This window comes from Schistocerca americana, chromosome 3 (assembly GCF_021461395.2).
Source record: "Schistocerca americana isolate TAMUIC-IGC-003095 chromosome 3, iqSchAmer2.1, whole genome shotgun sequence".
Lineage (NCBI taxonomy): Eukaryota > Metazoa > Arthropoda > Insecta > Orthoptera > Acrididae > Schistocerca > Schistocerca americana.
Window position 1 is genome coordinate 797,204,848 of NC_060121.1, and position 23,364 is coordinate 797,228,211.

At 41.4% G+C, this 23,364-nt stretch overlaps 1 protein-coding gene across 1 annotated transcript in view; it reads left to right on the forward strand.

Annotated features, from left to right (window-relative positions):
- The window catches only part of LOC124606407 (dipeptidase 1-like), a 124,316-nt gene extending 101,472 nt beyond the window's left edge, over positions 1–22,844 (forward strand). The window contains exon 4 of the mRNA XM_047138387.1: positions 22,690–22,844. Coding sequence (XP_046994343.1) covers positions 22,690–22,844 — 155 coding nt within the window. The remainder of the gene's footprint in view (positions 1–22,689) is intronic.
- Positions 22,845–23,364: the final 520 nt, after the last annotated feature.

A 23,364-nucleotide genomic window follows, 5' to 3' on the forward strand; every position in this document is an offset into this window, starting at 1 on the left:
TCAGTTACCCGGTAGCTTCTACTTCTGTCAACCTACTATTTGTTATCAAGTCCAGTGGTGTAGATGAACTAGCAGTTCATGATGTCTACATTTCTCTATAAGGAAGATGTACGTTGCATAAAACGCAACCAGAAGCAGTACAGCACTAGAAACCAAATACCTGTGGTAATACAATTTGCTACATTGCTCATCGTGACACTGCGATGTGCTGGAGCATTTATCAGTGGTTATCCGTCCCTATCGTGATAGTATAACTCATCTTATGCAAGAAGGAGGCCCGAGGTAAGTGCATCGTTCAAAAACTTTAGGCTTGGGCAGGGGGCACGTCTACCTGTTTCTCTGGCCAACACAGCAAAAGCTGCATCAGATTCGTAGTAGTTGCTGCAGTGACAGCAGCAGGAAGGCGAAATGTCGCCCACGCTACGTCACATGCTGTACCATTGACTAACAATCTCCTGTCTCGTGGTTCTAGCCTTGACATTCCGTTTGGCCTCCCCTGCTCGTAGTTAGTCACTATTGCTGTAACCACACGAAACTACTTTCGTGCAGCCATAACAGAGGATTGTTTGATTCCTCGGAGAGGAGGTATATGGGAACTATAACTCATGAGTATTAGTTCAATTTACTAATTTAATGAATGAAAAATTTATTTACCTTTGACTCACTTTTTTGTCACTAGAATACTGAATAATTTACAACTATTATAGCCTAGGGAAGCATTACCCGATGCACTAATTAAAAAACCTCTTCAGGCACAATCTTCAACTGCACTAAAGTAGTTCACCAGATACCATAGGAGCTCGTTGATTCTTCGTTATGATGTTGACTCCTTCAGATGGGGTCGCGAACCATGCTGAGCTCTTCCATTCTCGACACCGAATTTACCTCAGCATGAGGACACTACTGTACTGAAACGGAGTCTTAGTCTTCTGGAGAGCCTCCAATTGGTTGTTGCAGATTTCTGCGTGAGCCGTTGCTAATGTACGTGGTATCGATTCGCGTTGGCGACCTTCATGCAATATGACAACTATTTCCACCTCTGGAGAAAATACAGAGTAGATGAAGTGCATGCCTACTTTCTGATATCATGAATTAGGCACCAGAACTTCCCTCTGACATCGAGGTTGTTCCGGCACCTCCTAAAAATAGGTGAACTAGTCTGAACCATCTTAGTTGGACATCCCATAACGTTCTCTTTTCGCACAAGCGTACCTTCTCCAGTGAAGTGAAGTATAATTACCATAATTATCGCACCAATTCCGGACGTTCTTGATGGAACTACTACCTGCAAAAAGCAACTATCGCTCTCTGAGACAGAAGCGCTGTCTCATTCTCCATCGCCTTTATAAAAGACATGCGTACACTATTTACGGTTGTACATCTATATTTCATAACAGTGCCTCGCATCTCACGCAGTCATATAGTAATCCCAGAAAACATAACAACTCTTAATTAACACCAACAGAATAAATTAACAATATAAGCCTAGTATTTTCCAACAGTCAGACCTACTTCACTCATTACTCATAAACTATGGTGTACCCCATTTTACACTGTTACTCATCGATACGATGTAAGTGCATACAGCACTTCACGTATACTTTATTCATCTTTTCTTATTTCCTTCCGTAAATTTAATGCACTCTACTAGCAATGAAGACTGCATGAATAAATTTGAAGAACTAAACTAACAACGGAGGGAGATAAACACACAACTGGTGTACCATGTTCATATGACTCTAGAGTGACTAATAACAAGCTTGTTATTCTGAACAAGGAATCTAGTGCTTCAAACAAGAAATTCTACAAGAGTGATGTATGTACCACCAGCGACGAAAAGTCACGGCAAATGGGTTGTCACAAAAGCAGTATAGATACTGACTGCAGCATTAATAACGAGGTATAGTGTATTGAAGGACGTAAATAGCGTCATCGCAGCTGCTGGAATCGCGAAACCGGGAACAGAAACAAGCGCTGTCCTAGAATATGTCAGCCAAAACGAAATAATACTGCAAGAAAACAATCATGTTGTGTGTTTAAGAGGCTCGAACGTTGTGGCTTCTAATAAGAAGACGGTTGTATTGTGGGTATAAAGAGGTTCTTGAAACATAACAAATCAAAAAATTCAATTGTTATTACAATACCCCATCGACACTACGTAGCTTCAAGTTATTGTTTCAACACAGAAGTACACAAAACAAACGCCTGGGATCATACAACTTTGTTCACAGTATGATAGTTGTGACGTTATAGATATAGGCGATACTTATCGATATTTGCATGCGAAACATGTGTCACATTTGCATTACAAAGGGAAACTTTTTGTGCGAGCAAGTTAACAGAATAATTGAGAAAAGACACGAAACAAATAAAAGGATGGGCTAGACGAAGTGTACAGTCGAGGAGGATCCAGTCGCTTTTCTAAAGAAAACTGTAAATGTTTAGTTCCACAGTCATCACAGAGTACAAACATTTCAAGTAAGAAGCAGGTTCCTAATCGCTTAGAGAGAAAGTAAAACAAATGCAAATTACTTACCTTCATGCAAGTCAACATGTGCAGTATTATAAATAAATTAATAGACTGTTTTTGTAAGATAAAAAATAGGATTATTTTGTGTCTCAGAACAGTGGCTGAAGGAAATTTTTTCACACCTAATGAGTACGTTCTGGCAGCTATAATGAGCAGGAATGGGAGAGAAAATAGGGTTGCAATAATTATCATACGATACATAAAAGTTTCTAAAATAGTTGTAAGCTCATACTCTGAATTAAATTGAGAATTTAGTTGTATAAGAGCGATAAACAGAATATCATAATTGTCAGTTTGTATAGATCTCCAAACAGTGATGTTAATTTATTTTTTGAGAAATTTGAACAAATTATGAGAAAAACTCAAAACTAATATTGCAGTATGTGCTGACTTCAACATAAAGTTGATCAGCTCAAACCAGCCCAACTCAAAAATATTATTAAACTTACTCAGATCATTAAGGCAATGTTGGACTAACAACAGCCCAACATGTTGGAATGCATGTTTGGACAATATTGTAGTTAATTTGTCAAGAAACCTATACATTGTTAGCATAGAAGATGAATAATTTGCAGAACATTATCCACTACTCCTCACATACCACTATGAACAACCAGATAGTGATTATGTGCCTACAAATAAGAAGCCAAGCATGACATGTGTTAGAGGTCAGAAAGAGGAATGTATTAAGTAATTCACAGACTGCCTTAGAAACACAAACTGGGACTTTGTTTATGAAGATGATGTAGATAAATCATCTGTAGAAACTCTCTTCAATAAAATCTTGAAGATGTATGTTGATTTATGGTACTCTTGCTCACCACCGAAAAGAAACAGTTCTAAATCAAACGAAAATGTCAAAAGCTTAAGTAGTCACTGATGACGTTGCTAGTATTAGGGATAAAATTCTTTCACTATACAAGATGTGTAAAATTAATTGCAAAGATTGTATGGAGCAGTATGACATACTTCATAAAGTTTACCTGAAATGTAAAAAAATATTATAAGGCAGAACTTATGCTTGTCAAACAAGTTGCCTATGAAAATTACATAGCAGAATCTCCAAACATATATATAGCTCCCTTGCGTTGTTGTTGTGGTCTTCAGTCCTGAGACTGGCTTGATGCAGCTCTCCATGCTACTCTATCTTGTCCAAGCTTCTTCATCTCCCAGTACCTACTGCAACCTACATCCTTCTGAATCTGCTTAGTGTATTCATCTCTTGGTCTCCCTCTGCGATTTTTACCCTCCACGCTGCCCTCCAATTCTAAATTGGTAATCCCTTGATGCCTCAGAACATGTCCTACCAACGAATCCCTTCTTCTGGTCAAGTTGTGCCACAAACTTCTCTTCTCCCCAATCCTATTCAATACTTCCTCATTAGTTATGTGATCTACCCATCTAATCTTCAGCATTCTCCTGTAGCATCACATTTCAAAAGCTTCTATTCTTTTCTTGTCCAAACTACTTATCGTCCATGTTTCACTTCCATACATGGCTACACTCCATACAAATACTTTTAGAAATGACTTCCTGACACTTAAATCTATACTCGATGTTGACAAATTTCTCTTCTTCAGAAACACTTTCCTTGCCATTGCAAGTCTACATTTTGTATCCTCTCTACGTCGAACATCATCAGTTATTTTCCTCCCCAAATAGCAAAACTCCTTTTCTACTTTAAGTGTCTCATTTCCTAATCTAATTCCCTCAGCATCACCCGACTTAATTCGACACCATTCCATTATCCTCGTTTTGCTTTTGTTGATGTTCATCTTATATCCTCCTTTCAAGACACTATCCATTCCATTCAACTGCTCTTCCAAGTCCTTTGCTGTCTCTGACATAATTACAATGTCACCGGCGAACCTCAAAGTTTTTGTTTCTTCTCCATGGATTTTAATACGTACTCCGAATTTTTATTTTGTTTCCTTTACTGCTTGCTCAATATATAGATTGAATAACATCGGGGAGAGACTACAACCCTGTCTCACTCCATTCCCAACCACTGCTCCCCTTTCATGTCCCTCGACTCTTATAACTGCCATCTGGTTTCTGTACAAATTGTAAATAGCCTTTCGCTCCCTGTATTTTACGCTTGCCACCTTTAGAATTTGAAAGAGAGTACTCCAGTCAACATTGTCAAAAGCTTTCTCTTAGTCTACAAATGCTAGAAACGTAGGTTTGCCTTTCCTTAATCTTTCTTCTAAGATAAGTCGTAAGGTCAGTATTGCCTCACGTGTTCAAATATTTCTACGGAATCCAAACTGATCTACCCCGAGGTCGGCTTCTACTAGTTTTTCCATTCGTCTGTAAGGAATTCGTCTTAGTATTTTGCAGCTGTGCCTTATTAAACTGATTGTTCGGTAATTTTTACATCTGTCAACACCTGCTTTCTTTGGGATTGGAATTATTATATTCTTCTTGAAGTCTGAGGGTATTTCGCCTGTTTCATACATCTTGCTCACCAGATGGTAGAGTTTTGTCAGGACTGGCTCTCCCAAGGCTGTCAGTAGTTCCAATGAAATGTTGTCTACTTCGGAGGCCCTGTTTCGACTCAGGTCTTTCAGTGCTCTGTCAAACTCTTCACGCAGTTTTGTATCTCCCATTTCATCTTCATCTACATCCTCTTCCATTTCCTGGGGTATTATAACATAAAAATAAACTTACACCCAAATTAAAGAAGTTCTCCTGGAGCCAAAAGAGCTCAATAAATACTTTACTACCATAGTAAATGAATTAAACTCTAAGAGAAACCAGTCGAGAGACATGGGCTGGTACTGGCTATGTTACTACACAATAACAAGAACGATACATATTATTTGCAAACCATAGCTTTTGTTACGAATAAATGTCTTGAATTTGGAGTTTTCCCTGACCAACTCAAAATTTCAGAATTTATACCTATAAACAAAAAGCGGGAAACGTATCTACCTGAGAACCACAGGCCAGTGGCTACTGTTACAATTTTTTCCAAATTCTTTCAAGCAATTTTTCGCATACAGCTTTGTAACTCCTTTGAAAAACAAAACCTTCTGTGTAGTAGACAGCATGGGTTTCGTCAAGGAAAAAATAATAGTTATGCCGTCTTTGAAATTGTTACTCAAACATTAACTGGAACTGAAAATAAGAATAGCGTCTTTCTTGTGCTAAGTGATTTCAGTAAGGATTGTGACTGTATCCCCTAAGACACATTATTAACCAAACTACGGAATCCAGAATGCGATTTTCACTCTGCAGCGGGGTGTGCGCTGATATGAAAGTTCGTGGCAGATTAAAACTGTGTGCCGGACCGAGACTCGAACTCGGGATCTCTGCCTTTTGCGGGCAAGTGCTCTGCCATCTGAGCTACCCAAGCACGACTCACGCCCCATCCTCACAGCTTCACTCTGCCAGTACTTCGTCTCCTACCTTCCAAACTTTACAGAAGCTGCCTTCTGAACATCCCCCAGGCTGTAGCTAAGCCATGTCTCCGCAATGTCCTTTCTTTCAGGAGTGCTAGTTCTGCACGGTTCGCAGAAAAGCTTCTTTTAAGTTTGGAAGGTAGGAGACGAGGAACTGGCAGAAGTGAAGCTGTGAGGACGGGATGTAAGTCGTGCTTGGGTAGCTCTGATGGTAGAGCACTTGCCCGCGGAAGGCAAAGGTCCCGGGTTCGAGTCTCGGTCCGGCACACAGTTTTAATGTGCTAGGAAATTTCAAACCACAGTATTATGGAAAAATAATACAACACTAGAAATACTTAATTATTATCTAAATAACAGGAGGAAATTTATGTCAACTCGAAGTGGGCATTCCTACGTGAAGAAAATCACTTCTGGTGTACGTCAGGATCTGTCCTTGGACTGTTCTTTTTCATTGTTGCAATTAGTGATCTTCCACATTATATTGTGCTTCAGTCAGTTATCTGCTACGCGGGCGCCACAATGTTAATCACCACACATCGAGATAGGTTAAGGTAATGCCAAAAGTCACAGGACACCCTTTCCTCAACACTAAACTGTTTCACATCTTATACACTACTGTGCAATAAAACGCAGCACTATATAAAGACATAGAGGCCAAATTTGTAAAACTGCTTGCAATATATATATTAATTCCAAACTAATGAGTTTCCTTTAATTTACATTTGTGGTCACAATCTTTTCTGTTTAACAGATTACCGGTTTCGGTCGTCTTTAATGACCATCATCAGATCTGTCTAATAAAATCAAAGTCCAAATGCACTGCACTTTTATTTTATTAGACAGATCTGATGATGGTCATTAAAGACCGAAATCGGTAATCTGTTAAACAGAAAAGATTGCTACCATAGACGTAAATTAACGGAAACTGATTACATATACGGGTCACTGTGTTTTTTCGCAACGATGTCGCAGCTTGTGAAATCCTAACTAATTTGTCAACTCCATATTAATTATGTCTGCAGAAAGATATCAAGGGTGTCCTATCTCATGTGGAAATAATCCAATATAGTAAGAAAGGAATATTTCAGAATTGCTTACTTTGGACTTTTTCAATCTCACATATACTATGGGCTGTTGTTATGTGGTTACTAATATCAAGTCAATGATGTATCATTGATTCAAAAAAAGGTGCTATGAATAATGATTAAGACTCGTCCAAGGGAACACTGCCGCCCTTTATTCGATAAGACCAAAATAAGCACAGTAATAAAATCCTTATATCCATGCTTCACTGGTAGAGGCAAACAACAACATAGCAGATTTCGACACCCGAGTGAACATACACTATGATGGCACTAGAAATATCACGAGATTGACATTTCTAGACATAGGCTGACAGAAACGGCAACTCTCACAAAGTGAACTGTTTGAAATTTTTTAATAAACTATCACATTCTGCAATGAATACACCTTCCAATAACTTTAAAAATAAGTTGTATAAATGGTTAAAAAGCAATTCATTCTGAAGTTTAAGAGAATTCTTGGATACTAGTAGTCTAAGAATTGGGTTTCACGATAAGGATTACAATTCTGTACAATAGGTTAATATAGGATAAATTATTTGCACATGCATTGTGAACAGTAATTAATATAGTGATTGGTGTTATATATCAGTGTGAAGCCCATTACGATACATGTGGTCAAGGGGTAATAAAAAAGTTAAATCATGCCAGCACTTGCGGCAGAGTATCTGAAGCACTCTTAAGTGGCGTAACACGTTCTACATGTACAGTTTAATTCCTTGCTGGTAGCTGAAATTTCAGATTACTTGGAGATGTTATTTCGATGATCTGGTAAGATCTAATGGATCTCGTCAGAATCTTCTTTGTTTTACCCTTTGGCGTGTAGAAACTCATCTGTAAGACCTACTGATCGATTCTGTACTGTCGTATCATCTGGTTGAAGTGATCGCTGTATCAAGCATAAATCTACGGATACCAGTCTTTGAAAGCTGGCCGCTACTTTGACCTACGTCAGTAAGGCGCCTGAAGATGGAGTAACGTTTGTGCAGATAAAACAACAATTCGAATTTTGAATATATGAAAGGTTTTTTTGATTGGACATTCTATAATCCTTTCCAGTCAATGTTTGGTTCTGTTGGTGGTTTCCCACCTCTGGTTCAGTCAAGAAGGGGCCAGCACTCAAGGTCTGGCGTCTGTAGATTGTTGACACAGACATACCTCATCACTTGCCATAAAATAATAATCGAAAGAATCGCTGTGTCAAAAATGTATGGATATCAGTCACTGGATGCTGGTTTCTATTTTGACTGGACCAGAGGTGGGAACCTTCCTACACGTCGGTCAGGGGCCTGAAGATGGCGTAATGTATCACCGAAACTGGTTGCTCAAATAAAATAACAACCGGAAATTTAGACCGCTGAAAGATGTTGCCCGCATCTCGTGGTCGTGCGGTAGCGCTCTCGCTTCCCACGCCCGGGTTCCCGGGTTCGATTCCCGGCGCCAGGGATTTTCTCTGCCTCGTGATGGCTTGGTGTTGTGTAATGTCCTTAGGTTAGTTAGGTTTAAGTAGTTCTAAGTTCTAGGGGACTGATGACCATAGATGTTAAGTCCCATAGTGCTCAGAGCCATTTTTGAAAGATGTTTTTATTCGAGATTCTATACTGAATCGCCGAGGACCCGCAAGCATGTATATAAAGATTGACATACAGGGAATTGGTTTCGTTCGACTACTTGGAGACCATTTGGAGTGATTCATAGACTTCATGTTCCCAAATGATGGAATTTTTATGCATGACAATGTGCCATTTCAGTGGGCCACAGCTGTTCGTGATTGCTTTGGAGAACATTCTGGACAATTTGAACGAATGATATGGGCACCCATCGAACATTTATGGGGAATACTCGAGAGTTCACTTCGTGCAGAGAGTACTGCGCCTGCAGCACTTTCGCTGTTACGGGCGTCTGTAGAGGCAGCATGGCTCAATATATCTGCAGGAGACTTCCAACGACTTGTTGAGGCCAAGCCACGTCGAGCAGCTGAGCACGTTACATGATTTCGTTTTTTCAATGCTTTCTTTGTGACTGGGCCGCTTTTATGGCGTGAAGTGTCTTTCTCTGGTGTTTGCAAATCAGCTATAGCATCTTTTCTGATGAAATAGCGTTATGACATGTGAAGTTGTCCCAATATATTTCCACTGTGGAGATGTTAGTGATCGAAACCTAATGTTAATTAATATACTGTGAGACAGCCCAGTTTTATGTAATAAAACAGGTAGCTTGTCCATCACTTTATTTTCCCATTAAGGTTTAAGTCCATCACCTAATGATTTCTTGGAACTGAATACAAGGAAATTATGAAGTCTATGAAACGCTTAAAAAAATCTTCATAGATAAATGGCTAAACATAACATAATAGATGGTAGAGTACATAAACAACATTCTAGGAAAGCGGTGACAGTAATTTAGTTTGAATAGCCGTCGAGAGGGGCACCACTGATCGTAGTTTTAGACAATGGTGCCGATCCAGGCAGAGAAAGCATTTTGTGTTCTAGAATTTGGCCGTTGCCGGTCGGCAGTGTAAGTAAAAAGACCTTTCCATTCACAAGTTTTAACAAGATACCACCAATTAACTAGGGCACTGTAAAGTGGCACATGAAATTCTAAGTTGTATGGTAGAAAATGTTCTGGCTGACCAGGCTAGTAATAACAGACAGTGGACCGTGTGAGGGACGTGATACTGTGAATGTCCATAAAGCTTACCTGTCGAGCTAGTGCACACCTCAACTTCCCTCAGCCAACGAGACTATGAGAATGAAACGTTGCCACCTCGCTCGTTAGGCTGTGTCGCGGATGAAGGACAGCTTTTATGTTCCACATCTAGCAGCACAGAAACTCGAAGCTTTCTGACACCGTATCGCAATAACTATTCTTACCGTCACGAGTGACACACAGCGACGGGTCTCAGTGGAATGGACTATCGGTCTAAACCTGTGTCTTGAGACGAAGGGTGGACACTCAGCACACTTATAAACATTGTACAAAAATGTTGAGAATTTGTCATCCACACACTGTATCATATGTTTCGTTGGTATTAGGTATTTATCTTTCAGATTCTTTCAAATTTATGATTACCCACATTTGTCACTTCCATCACTACGTCTTCAGGCCACGAATGGCCTACCGGGACCATCCGACAGCCGTGCCATCCTGAGTGGAGGATGCGGATGGGAGGGGCGTGTGGTCAACACTCTCCCGGTCGTTATGATGGTATTCTTGACGGAAGCCGCTACTATTCGGGCGAGTAGCTCCTCAATTGGCATCAAGATGCTGAGTGCACCCCGAAAAATGGCAACAGTGTATGGCGGCCTGGATGGTCACCCATCCAATTGCCGACCACGCCCGACAGCGCTTAACTTCGGTGGTCTCACGGGAACCGTTGTATCCACTGCGGCAAGGGTCACTTCTTTCTCTGATTGTACATTTCAAGAAGTCTGAATTTTTCCATGGCTTCTTTCATGTTGTTTTCATTCTATCTGGGTGCTGACTTGTCCATCAGTTAAAGAGCAAAATCGTTAAAATATAAGTTGTTAAGCCACTTGTGTGTGGCTGTGTGTGCGTGTGTGTGTGTGTGTGTGTGTGTGTGTGTGTGTTTGTGAATTCCTAATGGACGAAGCTGCTGTGGTCATCGGTCCCTAGGTCCCTAGACTTACTCACTACTTAAACTAACTTAAGCGAACTTACGCTAAGAACAACATACACACCCATGCCCGAGGGAGCACTCGAACCACCGGCGGGATGGGCTGCGCAGTACGTGACAGCGCCGCAAACCGCGCGGCCACTCCGTGAGACTGTGCCACATGTTGGCCCGATATGATCCGGTCATACTGCTGTGTTAACTTAACATTCCTATCGTTAATATTTGGGATAGATGTTTTCATAGTCTCCAATACAGAGAACAATATCTGATATATCTAAATGTATAATAAACATGAAATATTTCTTACGGTACTTGCGAAGAAGACACTTACTCCATAGTGAAGTTCTTCCACTGGAAAACTTACGAATGCGCGCTGAAACGTAATACCACCGAATATTTATGTGATAATTCTTAAAGCTTTTTAAACAAAGCAAATGTTATTAACATTCTACATATTTATTCTTCATGTCTGCATACCTATTTGTCAACCTAGTCACCCTGGCGACGAACACATTCTCCCAACGAGAGACCAGTTTCTTAACACCTTCAGTGTAGAATGTTTGACTTTGTTGACGGAACGAGCCGGCCGCGGTGGACGAGCGGTTCTAGGCGCTTCAGTCCGGAACCGCGCGACTGCTACGGTCGCAGGTTCGAATCCTGCCTCGGGCATGGATGTGTGTGATGTCCTTAGGTTGGTTAGGTTTAAGTACTTCTAAGTTGTAGGGGACTGATGACCTGAAATGTTAAGTCCCGTAGTGCTCAGAGCCATTTGACGGAGTCACAACCTCACCTCTACTTGTATCACATCATCGCTGTTAAAGGGAAGTCCTCGAAGGTGTTTCGGAGACCGATTGAAATTGTTTGGGGCAGGTCAGGACATCATGGGGGACGATCGATGACATTGATCCCAAGGCGTCGGATTATTACAGATGTCGCAGAGCTCATGTGAGGTGTGGCATTGTCATACTGAAGGAGAGTTTGCTCCATGTGTGGACGAACTCTTCGAAGTCGAAACATGATTACAATGGATGGTTTCTCACGCAGCGACATCGATACACTAGACACCGCCACATTACAATCTACGATTCGGAGCCCTCTAGCGACAGAAGGCTGCAAATATATAGATACAAAGAATGAAGATGAAGAATGTTAGTAACGTTTTGTTTCATTTAAAAAGTTTTCACATAAAAAAAGTCGGCGACATTGCTTCTCAGCATGCACTCGTGCTAGGATCAGGTAAGTTATAGTCGCTCCAAAACGCACAGTTGTTTTAAAACAATATCACATACTTCTTCAGTCCGAAAAATTTCGAGACTGCAGTAATAAAAAATAGAGAAACGTTAAGATGGTGGTTTTAATGCTTCGGATGTTCTAGATAGTCTCTCCCATGTGAGTGCAAAACACAGGACATTTATACAGTCGTGTAAAAGTGTCAGAAAAGTCCTTCAACTCGCTCGTCGCATTGGTCTGCAGGTCGCAGCGTTGACCCTGTATCAGAGTTTCTGCACATTGTCGTTTTGTGGTAGGTGCATATTGATAACACCAAGTGTCTTCACCTGTGATTATTTTCTCCTGAAAAAATTTTAAATACCGGGTGATCAAAAAGTCAGTATAAATTTGAAAACGTAGTAAACCACGGAATAATGTAGATAGAGAGGTAAAAATTGACACACATGCTTGGAATGACATGGGGTTTTATTAGAACAAAAAAAACAAAGGTCACAAAATGTCCGACAAATGGCGCTGGACAGCAAAACCGCTACCGTGACGGGTGAGAGGTACGCCGATCTGTTACAGAATCGCATCATCCCCAGCCTGACTGATAAACACCTGCTGGAACGTACGATGTTTATGCAGGATGGTGCTCCACCCCATGTTGCCAGACGCATGAAACATCTCTTGCGCGCGTCGTTTGGTGATGATCGTGTGCTCAGCGGCCACTCTCGTCATGCTTGGCCTCCTAGGTTCCCAGACCTCAGTCCGTGCGATTATTGGCCTTGGGGTTGGTTACCTGAAGTCGCAAGTGTATCGTGATTGACCGACATCTCTAGGGATGCTGAAAGACAACATCCGACGCCAGTGCCTCACCATAACTCCGGACATGCTTTACAGTGCTGTTCAAAACATTATTCCTCGACTACAGCTATTGTTGAGGAATGATAGTGGACATCTTGAGCTTTCCTTGTAAAGAACATCATCTTTACTTTGTCTTACTTTGTTATGCTAATTATTGCTATTCTGATCAGATGAAGCGCCATCTGTCGGCCATTTTTGGACTTTTGTATTTTTCGGTTCTAATAAAACCCCATGTCATTCCAAGCATGTGTGTCAATGTTTACCTCTCTATCTACATTATTCCGTGATTTATTCAGTTTTCAAATGTATACTGAATTTTTGATCACCCAGTACGTTGTGATTTTCTGCCAAGACGCAACAGGCCTTCACACACTTTTGCTTTTGTTTAGAGGTCATGGTGTGTGGGATAAACATTGCTCATTTTTCTCTTCTTCAAAACATTCTCCATAATGTCTTTAACGCTTGATTTAGAGATGTTGTTCTATCGGAATTTGTGTTATATTGACGTTGATAGAACAAGGCCGCACGTCTCCTGTTTGACACTGCCTGCTCATAAATACTGGTCGAGTGCTCATCTGTTGCTTACATTTGTTACTTCAGGCTGACACCGCAGGTATTGCGCTGGAGTTGCTTACACGCCAGGAATAAAATCGACCTCGGAAATTTCTGGAGGGACGGTTTAAGCGGGGACGTTCATGAAAAACACACACATTACAAAAATGTATCAAAGCCACAATTTTGAAGATACAGCAGTGAAATTTTGTACCATGCTTTACACGAAATTACCATATTTACTGTTATGTTCCTTGGATTTTATATATTTAAATTTTTTATGGAATTAAAAAAATTAAAAAAATACAGTATGTACTCTTTTCTCAGAAACTACTCAAGAGATTTCTGCAAAATTTTCTCTGCTTAATCTCCTTGCACGTAGTAAACTTCTTTAATGAGGTTTTTGAATATATTGAATAGGAGTGTTTTAAAAAGTTCTTAACTATAATTCTGTAAGTACAATATAAAATTCATGCAAAAATTCCGAGCATTTATTTCATATCTCAGCTTGCAAATTTACTAATGAGGCAAAATTTACTGGGCATTTAGAAATAAGTGTAGAGAATTCATTAATCTATCCTTCATAGATTCTGAGAAAAAGATCCATGAACTTTAAAAAAACATAATTTTCAGGAAATGCATTTTAAAGTTCAACCTAATGTTTGTATTTCTGTCACCTATTCAGAAAGCCCCAGATTTATATTCACGATTCTCTTTCATTTTAAGGTTGTGGTTTCTTGTTTTCAGCCTTCTTTCCTTTACCACGTCTTCAACTATCTATGCAGCTGCAGAGAGGCACTGTAAATCTGCTTTTCTCAAGACGTCTTGAGTGAAATTTCCTATCTTAAAGCCCCTTCTCCCTAATATCTTCATCGTCCCTATGTTCCCTTTATCAAATACGACAACTGCATCCTAAGTTGCAGTTATGGCAACTGTATCAGATCAAAATATGATTTTAGGGAATCGTTTCCATTTGGGTGAATTCAGAGACTCATTTCGATTCTGGGTTTTTCCATTAAGACACTTTTTTTAAAGGTCCAGGATCGGCCACAAACTAGTAAGTGGGATTTACAACTTCCAGGATACAGTTCGGAAGCCTCTCCTTGTGAATGAGTTATTATCACTGTGAAGCTGTTGTTGTTGAAGTGTTGCTTTAAAAAGTGGGTGGGTAGGAAGGTCGCGTCACACATTTTATTACTTTTCAGGCACTTCAGATGCGATTTCATCACTGAAGCTTTGAGAACAAATTGTCAATGAATATCTATATAAATAAACAAGTAAAAGACATTTTGGTCAAAATCCTGTATCTCCGAAGGAAGGCAGGAAGAAAGTTCGGGCTTAGCGTCCCGTCGACATCGAGTACATCAGAGATGGAGCACAAGCTCGAATTGTATCGAAGATGAGGAAGGCAATCGGCTGTGGCCTTCCAAAGCAACCATCCTGGCTTTTGCTTGGAGAGATTTAGGGAAATCCCAAAGCACCTAAATCGGGAAGGCCGAACGCGATTTTGAAGCGGTATTCTCCCGAATGCGGGTCCACTGCACCACCTCGCTTGATGTATCTCCGAAAGTCCATGGCCGAATACTTTCAACTTTTAACACAATGTTGAATTATAATACAGGCGTGTTTTAAGTACCTATTTCTTTGATACGTGATGTATAATTTAAATTAAGAGTTTGTAACTTTCTGAGATATTTGGAAGAACGTTTCACTATTATTAAATTTATATACGTTGTATGTCACATTTATTTAAAAAAACACGCATACGAAAGCCCACGCGTATTTCAGTGCAACGATATGTTAGACTTTCAAAGCATTCAGTCAAAAAATTTCGGAGATTTACGATTAGGAACATTCACTGTTCTTGTGTAAGTACAAACGTCGATATCCGTTTCCTGAATTTCTCAGAAAGTTTTTCATGAATTGCATCGAAATTTTGACACAACATTGCATTCGAATAATCGCGTGTTTTTAAACAAGTACTGTAATGCCATCTGGTGAATTTGTAATAAAAAGCGAAATGTTATAAAAATGTAAATGTTGTTCGTTCAAAATCGTTAATCTGCGATAGGTCTTGACCGACTGCTTTGAACTTGTGACGCAATGTTGAACTCTAATAGAGGCCTGTTTTGATGCCCCTAATTCTTTAGTGTGTGATATATAATATATGTATATCTTCTTGGGCCGGCCGCGGTGGTCTCGCGGTTCTAGGCGCGCAGTCCGGAACCGTGCGACTGCTACGGTCGCAGGTTCGAATCCTGCCTCGGGCATGGATGTGTGTGATGTCCTTAGGTTAGTTAGGTTTAAGTAGTTCTAAGTTCTAGGGGACTAATGACCACAGCAGTTGAGTCCCATAGTGCTCAGAGCCATTTTTTATATCTTCTTGGGATTTTTGTAACAACATTACCCTCATATTCCTATAGTGATAATTATAAATTTATGTGTTATATGTATTAAAGAAATAGATTTATAAACACGTGCACGTATAGAAATGGAACGACGTGTTAAAATTTCAAAGGAACCGGTCAAAAACTTTTGGAGATTTACGATCAGGAACATCAAAATTTTCTATATAAGTACAAACGTAGATATTCGTTTCTCAAAATCTCTAATCTCCGACCGTTTTCCATGGATGGGTTTGAAATTTTGACGCAACGTTGCATTCGAATACTCAATTGGTTTTAGTTCCTATCGGAACTTCATTTGACATGTGTCCAATTATTTGTAATAAAAAAAGAAACGTTTTACAAATATATATGTTGATTTGTTCAAAATCGTTAATCTCCTAAAGTTCTTGACCGATTGCTTTGAATGTCTGAGATAACGTTGGCTTCTATTACGGGCGTGTTTTTGGGTACTTACGGAGATGATAGATAAACTCCAGTGGAAGACTCTGCTGGAGAGACGCTCAGTAGCTCGGTACGGGCTTTTGTTAAAGTTTAGAGAACATACCTTCACCGAAGAGTCAAGCAGTATATTGCTCCCTCCTATGTATATCTCGCGAAGAGACCATGAGGATAAAGTCAGAGAGATTAGAGCCCACACAGATGCATTCCGACAATCCTTCTGTCCACGAACAATACGAGACTGGAATAGAAGGGAGAACCGATGTACTCAGGGTACCCTCCGCCACACACCGTCAGGTGGCTTGCGGAGTATGGATGTAGATGTACTTAAATCTGTAATATATGTATATCTTAACACAATTAATGTATAGATATTTGTATGTAAGTTATGAAGGGAAAACATTGCAACCAAAGATCTCAAAAAGAACCTTTCCGATTCAGTTCAGATTTTTACACGTTGTATTGTATTGTATGTTAACCGTGGGCCTAGAAACGACGGAGAGGCTCCGTCTCCGCCGAAGCCTCAGCGGTCCCCAACCCCACGACAACTACCGCAGTCCACTTTGCCCCTCCGCCACCCCACACCGAATCCAGGGTGATTCTGCGGTTCGGCCCCCGACGGACCCCCCAGGGAACGTCTCACGCCAGACGACTGTAACCCCTACGTTTGCGTGGTAGAGTAATGGTGGTGTGTGCGTACGTGGAGAACTAGTTTGCGCAGCAATCGCCGACATAGTGTAACTGAGGCGGAATAAGGGGAACCAGCCCGCATTGCCGAGGCAGATGGAAAACCGCCTAAAAACCATCCACAGACTGGCCGAGTCACCGGACCTCGATACAAATCCGCCGGGCGGATTCGTGCCAGGAACGAGGCGTTCTTTCCCGCCCGGAAAGCCGTCCCTTAGATCGCACGGCCAACCGGGCGGGCTTTTTACACGTTATTGTAATAAACGTTTACACACACACACACACACACACAGGGTGTTCCATTGATCGTGACCGGCCCAAATACCTCACGACATAAGCGTCAAACGAAACAACTACAAAGAACGTAACTTGTCTAGCTTGAAGGAGGAAACCAGATGGCGAGCTATGTGCCGGACATCCATCATGTTGGTAGTACATCGCCATTCTGTCATGCAGTGAAACATCTTGAAGTAACATCGGTAGAACATTACAAGGGAAATCAGCATACTTTGCACCATTTAGATTGCCATCGATCAAATGGGGGCCAACTATCCTTCCTCCCATAAAGTCGTACCATACATTAATCCGGCAAGGCCGCTGATGTTCCACTTGTCGCAGCCATCGTGGATTTTCCGTTGCCCAACAGTGCATATTATGCCGGTTTACGTTACCGCTGTTGGTGAATGACACTTCGTCGCTAAATAGAATGCATGCAAAAAATGTGTCATCGTCCCGTAATTCCTCTTGTGCCCAGTGGCAGAACTGTACACGACGTTCAAAGTCGTTGCCATGCAATTCCTGGTGCATATAAATATGGTACGGGTGCAATCGATGTTGATGTATCATTCTCAACACCGACGTTTTTGAGATTCCCGATTCTCGCGCAATTTGTCTGCTACTGGTGTGAGGATTAGCGCGACTGCAGCTAAAACACCTACTTGGGCATCATCATTTGTTGCAGGACGTGGCTGACGTTTCACATGTGGCTGAACACTTCCTGTTTCCTTAAATAACGTAACTATCCGGCGAACGGTCCGGACACTTGGATGATACCGAGCAGCACACACAGCACACGCCTGTTGGGCATTTTGATCACAACAGCCATACACCAACACAATATCGACCTTTCCGTAATTGGTAAACGGTCTATTTTAACACGGGTAATGTATCACGAAGGAAATACCATCCGCACTGGCGGAATGTTACGTGATACCACCTAATTTACGTTTGTGGCTATAACAGTGCCGTCTATCGCAAAGCGAAAAAGTGGTACAACTAAAACATTTATATTCCTTTACGTGCTACACGAATATTAATAAAAAATGGGGGTGCAAAAAAAAAAAACGCAGCTGATATCCGCTTGACCTATGGCAGCACCATCTAGCGGGCCAACCATAGCGCCACCTGGTTTCCCCCTTTAAGCTAGACGAGTTTCGTTCTTTGTAGTTTTTTCGTTTGATGCTTACTTCGTGAGATATTTGGCCCCGTCACTATAAATGGACCACCCTGTATATACAGTTAACAAGAAGGAAAAAATCCTTATTTGCAGTAAAAATAGAAAATGCACAAGCTAAGAGAGAGAGAAGGGATGATGGATAAAAGGGGGGGGGGGGGGGGGTAGGAAACGCACATAGCAAACGAGAAGAAGGTGACGAACGGTGAGAGGGGGATGGAGGCGAAGGCGAACAAAGAAAGGGGATGGGAAGCTGGACAGACACTGGGGGGAGAAGATGACTGATAGCCAGGTTGTCATACGTATTAGAAACATGTCCTGTTTCTTTTATTTCTTTTCCATTTAAGTAGACTGAGTCACAGAAAATGTGACCGGTGCAGCTAGTTAAAAACATAATAATTTAAATGGGCTTCTTCACTGTAGTAATGCGATAGATGCTGTCATTATAACTAGAGTTTTAGGAAGAGCTCTTGTCCAATACACTCTATTTTGAGATACTCCCCGCTCTACCCCTGGGGGATCACAGATTCCCGGGTTCTATTGTCAGCCGGGTTGGGGATTTTCTCTGTCGGAGACTGGGTGTTTGTGTTGCCCTCATCATTTCATCATCAGCATCATTCGTGACAGTGACTGGATTGGACTGTGTTAAATACTGGAGTGTGTAAAGAATTGGGACATTGTACGGGTGCTGATGACCGCTCAGTTTAGCGCCCCACAAACCGAACATCATCAACATCTTCCCCTGGGTGTCTCTAAATTATATACGGATCAAAATCAGTTTGGGTTCCGTAGAAATGTTGGAACACGTAAGGCAATACTGACCCCACGACTGACCTTAGAAAATAGATTAAGGAAAGTCAAACCTACGTTTGTAGCATTTGTAGACTTAAAGAATGCTTTTGACAATGTTGACTGGAATACTCTCTTTCAAATTCTAAAGGTGGCAGGGGTAAAATACAGGGAACGAAAGGCTATTTAAAGTTTGTAGAGACACCAGATGGCAGTTGTAAGAGTCGAGGGACATGAAAGGGAAGCAGTGGTTGGGAAGGGAGTGAGGCAGGGTTGTACCGTCTCCTCGTTGTTATTCAATCTGTATATTGAGCAAGCAGTGAAGGAAACAAAAGAAAAATTCGGAGTAGGTATTAAAATCCATGGAGAAGAAATAAAAACTTTGAGGTTTGCCGATGACATTGTAATTCTGTCATAGACAGCAAAGGACTTGGAAGAGCAGTAGAACGGAATGGACAGTGTCTTGAAGGGAGGATATAAGATGAACATCAACAAAAGCAAAACGAGGATAATGGAATGTAGTCGAATTAAGTCGGGTGATGTTGAGGGAATTAGATTAGGAAATGAGACACTTAAAGTAATAAAGGAGTTTTGCTATTTGGGGAGCAAAATAACTGATGATGGTCGAAGTAGAGAGGATATAAAATGTAGACTGGCAATGGCAAGGAAAGCGTTTCTGATGAAGAGAAATTTGTTAACATCGAGTATAGATTTAAGTGTCAGGAAGTCGTTTTAGAAAGTATTTGTATGGAGTGTAGCCACGTATGGAAGTGAAACATGGACGATAAATAGAAGAAGAGAATAAAAGCTTTCGAAATGTGGTGCTACTGAAGAATGCTGAAGATTAGATGGATTGATCACATAACTAATGAGGAGGTATTGAATAGAACTGGAGAGAAGAGAAATTTGTGGCACAACTTGACTAGAAGAAGGGATCGGTTCGTAGGGCATATTCTAAGGCATCAAGGAATCACCAATTTAGTATTGGAGGACAGCGTGGTGGACAAAAATCGCAGAGGGAGACCAAGAGATGAATACACTAAACAGATTCAGAAGGATGTAGGTTGCAGTAGGTACTGTGAGATGAAGAACCTAGCACAGGATCAAGTAGCATGAAGAGCTGTATCAAACCAGTCTCAGGACTGAAGACCACATCAACAACATTCGTGTAGTAAGTAAAAAAATATGAACGTTTTAGTTGGACCACTTTTTTGGCTTTGTGATATATGGCGTTGAAATGGTCACAAACATGTGGCTCACAGTTTTAGACGAACAGTTGGTTACAGGTAGGTTTTTTAAATTAATATACAGAACGTAGGTACGTTTGAACATTTTATATCGGTTGTTACAATGTGATACATGTACTGTTGTAAACTTATCATTTCTGAGAACGCGTGCTGCTACAGCGTGATTATTTGGAAATACCACATTAATGCAATAAATGTTCAAAATGATGTTCGTCAACCTCAATGCATTTGGCAATATATGTAACGACAATCCTGTCAACAGCGAGTAGTTCGCCTTTCGTAATGTTCGCACGTGGACTGACAATGCGCTGACGCATGTTGTCAGGCTTTGTCGGTGGATCACGATAGCAAATATTCTTCAACTTTCCCCATAGAAAGAAATCCGGGGACGTCAGATCCGGTGAACGTGCGAGCCATGGTGTGGTGTTTCGACGACCAATCCACCTGTCATGAAATATGCTACTCAATACCGCTTCAACCGCACGAGAGCTATGTGCCGGACGTCCATCATTTTGGAAGTACATCCCAATTCTGTGATGCAATGAAACATCTTGTAGTAACTTGGGTAGAACATTACGTAGGAAATCAGCATGCATTGCACCATTTAGATTGCCATCGATAAAATGGGGACCAATTATCCTTCCTCTCATAATACCGGACCATACATTAACCCGCTAAGGCCGCTCATGTTCCACTTGTCGCAGCCATCGTGGGTTTTCCGTTGCCAAATAGTGCATATTATGCCGGTTTACGTTACCGCTGTTGGTGAATGACGCTTCGTCGCTAAATAGAAAGCGTGCAAAAAATCTGTCATCGTCCCGTAATTTCTCTTGTGCTCAGTGGCAGAACTGTACACGACGTTCAAAGTCGTCGCCATGCTATTCCTTGTGCATAGAAATATGGTACGGGTGCAATCGATGTTGATGTAGTATTCCTAACACCGACGTTTTTGAGATTCCCGATTCTGGCGCAACTTGTCTGCTACTGGTGTACGGATTAGCGCGACAGCAGCTAAAACACCTACTTGGGCATCATCATTTGTTGCAGGTCTTGGCTGACGTTTCATATGTAGCTGAACACTTCCTGTTACCTTAAATATCGCAACTATCCGGCGAACGGTACGGACACTTCGATGATGTCGTCCAGGATACCGAGAAGCATACACAGCACACGCCTGTTTGGCATATTGATCACAATAGCCATACATCAACTCGATATCGACCTTTTCCGTAATTGGTATACGGTCCATTTTAACACGGGTAATGTATCACGAAGCAAATACCGTCTGCACTGGCGTAATGTTACGTGATACCAATCCCATCTATCACAAAGCGAAAAAAGTGGTCCAAGTAAAAGATTCATATTTCTATACGCACTACACATATAAGTAATAAAAATGGTGGTTCCTATTTTTAAAAAAATCTGTTGATATCCGTTTCACCTATGGCAGCGCCATCTAGCGGGCCAACTATAGCGCCACCTGGTTTCCCCCTTTAAGCTAGACGAGTTTCGTTCTTTTAGTTTTTTCGCTTGATGTTTATTTCGTGAGATATTTGGCCTGGTCCCTATCAATGGATCACCCTGCATATATATACAGTTCGCAAATAGGAAAAAACCCTTATTTGCATTAAAATAGGAAAGGCTCAAGCTGAGAGAGAGGGAGAAGGGAAGATGGATAGAGGGGTGGGAGGAAATGAACATAGCAAACGAGAAGAAGGTGACGAACAGTGGGAGGGGATTGGAGGAGGAGACGGACAAAGAGAGGGGTGGGGTATCTGGACAGAGACAGGGAAGAAGATGACTTACACCCAGTTTTCATACATGTTACAAACGTGTCCTTTTCCTTCTATTTCTTTTCCATTTATATAGATTGAGTCATAGAAAATGTGGCCGGTGCAGCTACTTAAAAACAAAATCGAAAATTGATATTTTACGTTAATTTTATGAACTGCGCCTCTTTCCTTAAATGGGCTTCTTCACTGTAGTGTGGCGATAGATGCTGTCACTATCACTAGAGTTTTAGAAAGAACTCTTGTCCAGTAGACTCCACTGTGAGATACTCTCCACTCTACCCCTGGGGGATCACAGGGCCCGGGGTTCTATTGTCGGTGGGGTTGGCGGTTTTCTCTGAACTGAGACTGGGTGTTTGTATTGTCCTCATCATTTCATCGTCAGCATCATTCGTGACAGTGACTATATTGGACTGTGTAAAATACTGGACTGTGTAAAGAATTGGGACATTGTACGGGTGCTGATGACCGCTCAGTTTAGCGCCCCACAAACCGAACATCATCATCATCTTCCCCTGAGTGTCTCTAAATTATATACGGAACTAAATTTTGTCATTATTCTTACAGCCCGCTGCTGGTGCCCTCTTGTGTTGCAGGGTTGGTGGCGGCGCACCGCGAGGGCCTGGTGGCTTCGCTGGTGGGTGTGGAGGGCGGCCACGCGCTGGGCAACTCTCTGGCCGTGCTGCGCATGCTCTACGCGCTCGGCGTCCGCTACCTCACGCTGACGCACCTCTGCAGCACCGCGTGGTGAGCCGGCGCTCCACTGGCTGTCCGCCGCGCATCACTTCGTGCTCTGTTTTCTTTTGTGATAGCAAAAATCCACTTGACTGCAGAGTACATCCTTATTGCCGCACTTTTGCCGTCGTAACAACAGTACACTCCACTTCTTGTTAATACCTCACCTAAAGATTTCGGGCATAGCCTATCTTCAGGAAAACTTAAATTCACTGAAAAATAAGTAGCTATATTAGATAAAAAACGATTAATACGGTGTATTTTGTTAATTTACGTCTATTGTAACGCTGGTGCTCAACTAATCATGTACTGACATTATAGATCACAACAATTCACTAGCAAGGGGAGGCCACGACGTTTGGAACGCGAATTTACTGCCAACTTCGTACACTCGTAATACTCCATGAGGACAACAAAATGTGTAAGCAGTAGCGCTTACTTCACAAGCGTTATTGAGAAAATCGCAAGATAATTTTGGTCGTCGAATATATATCTGTGCGTGGCCATTTTAACCATGAAGCGGCTGCGACAGAGTG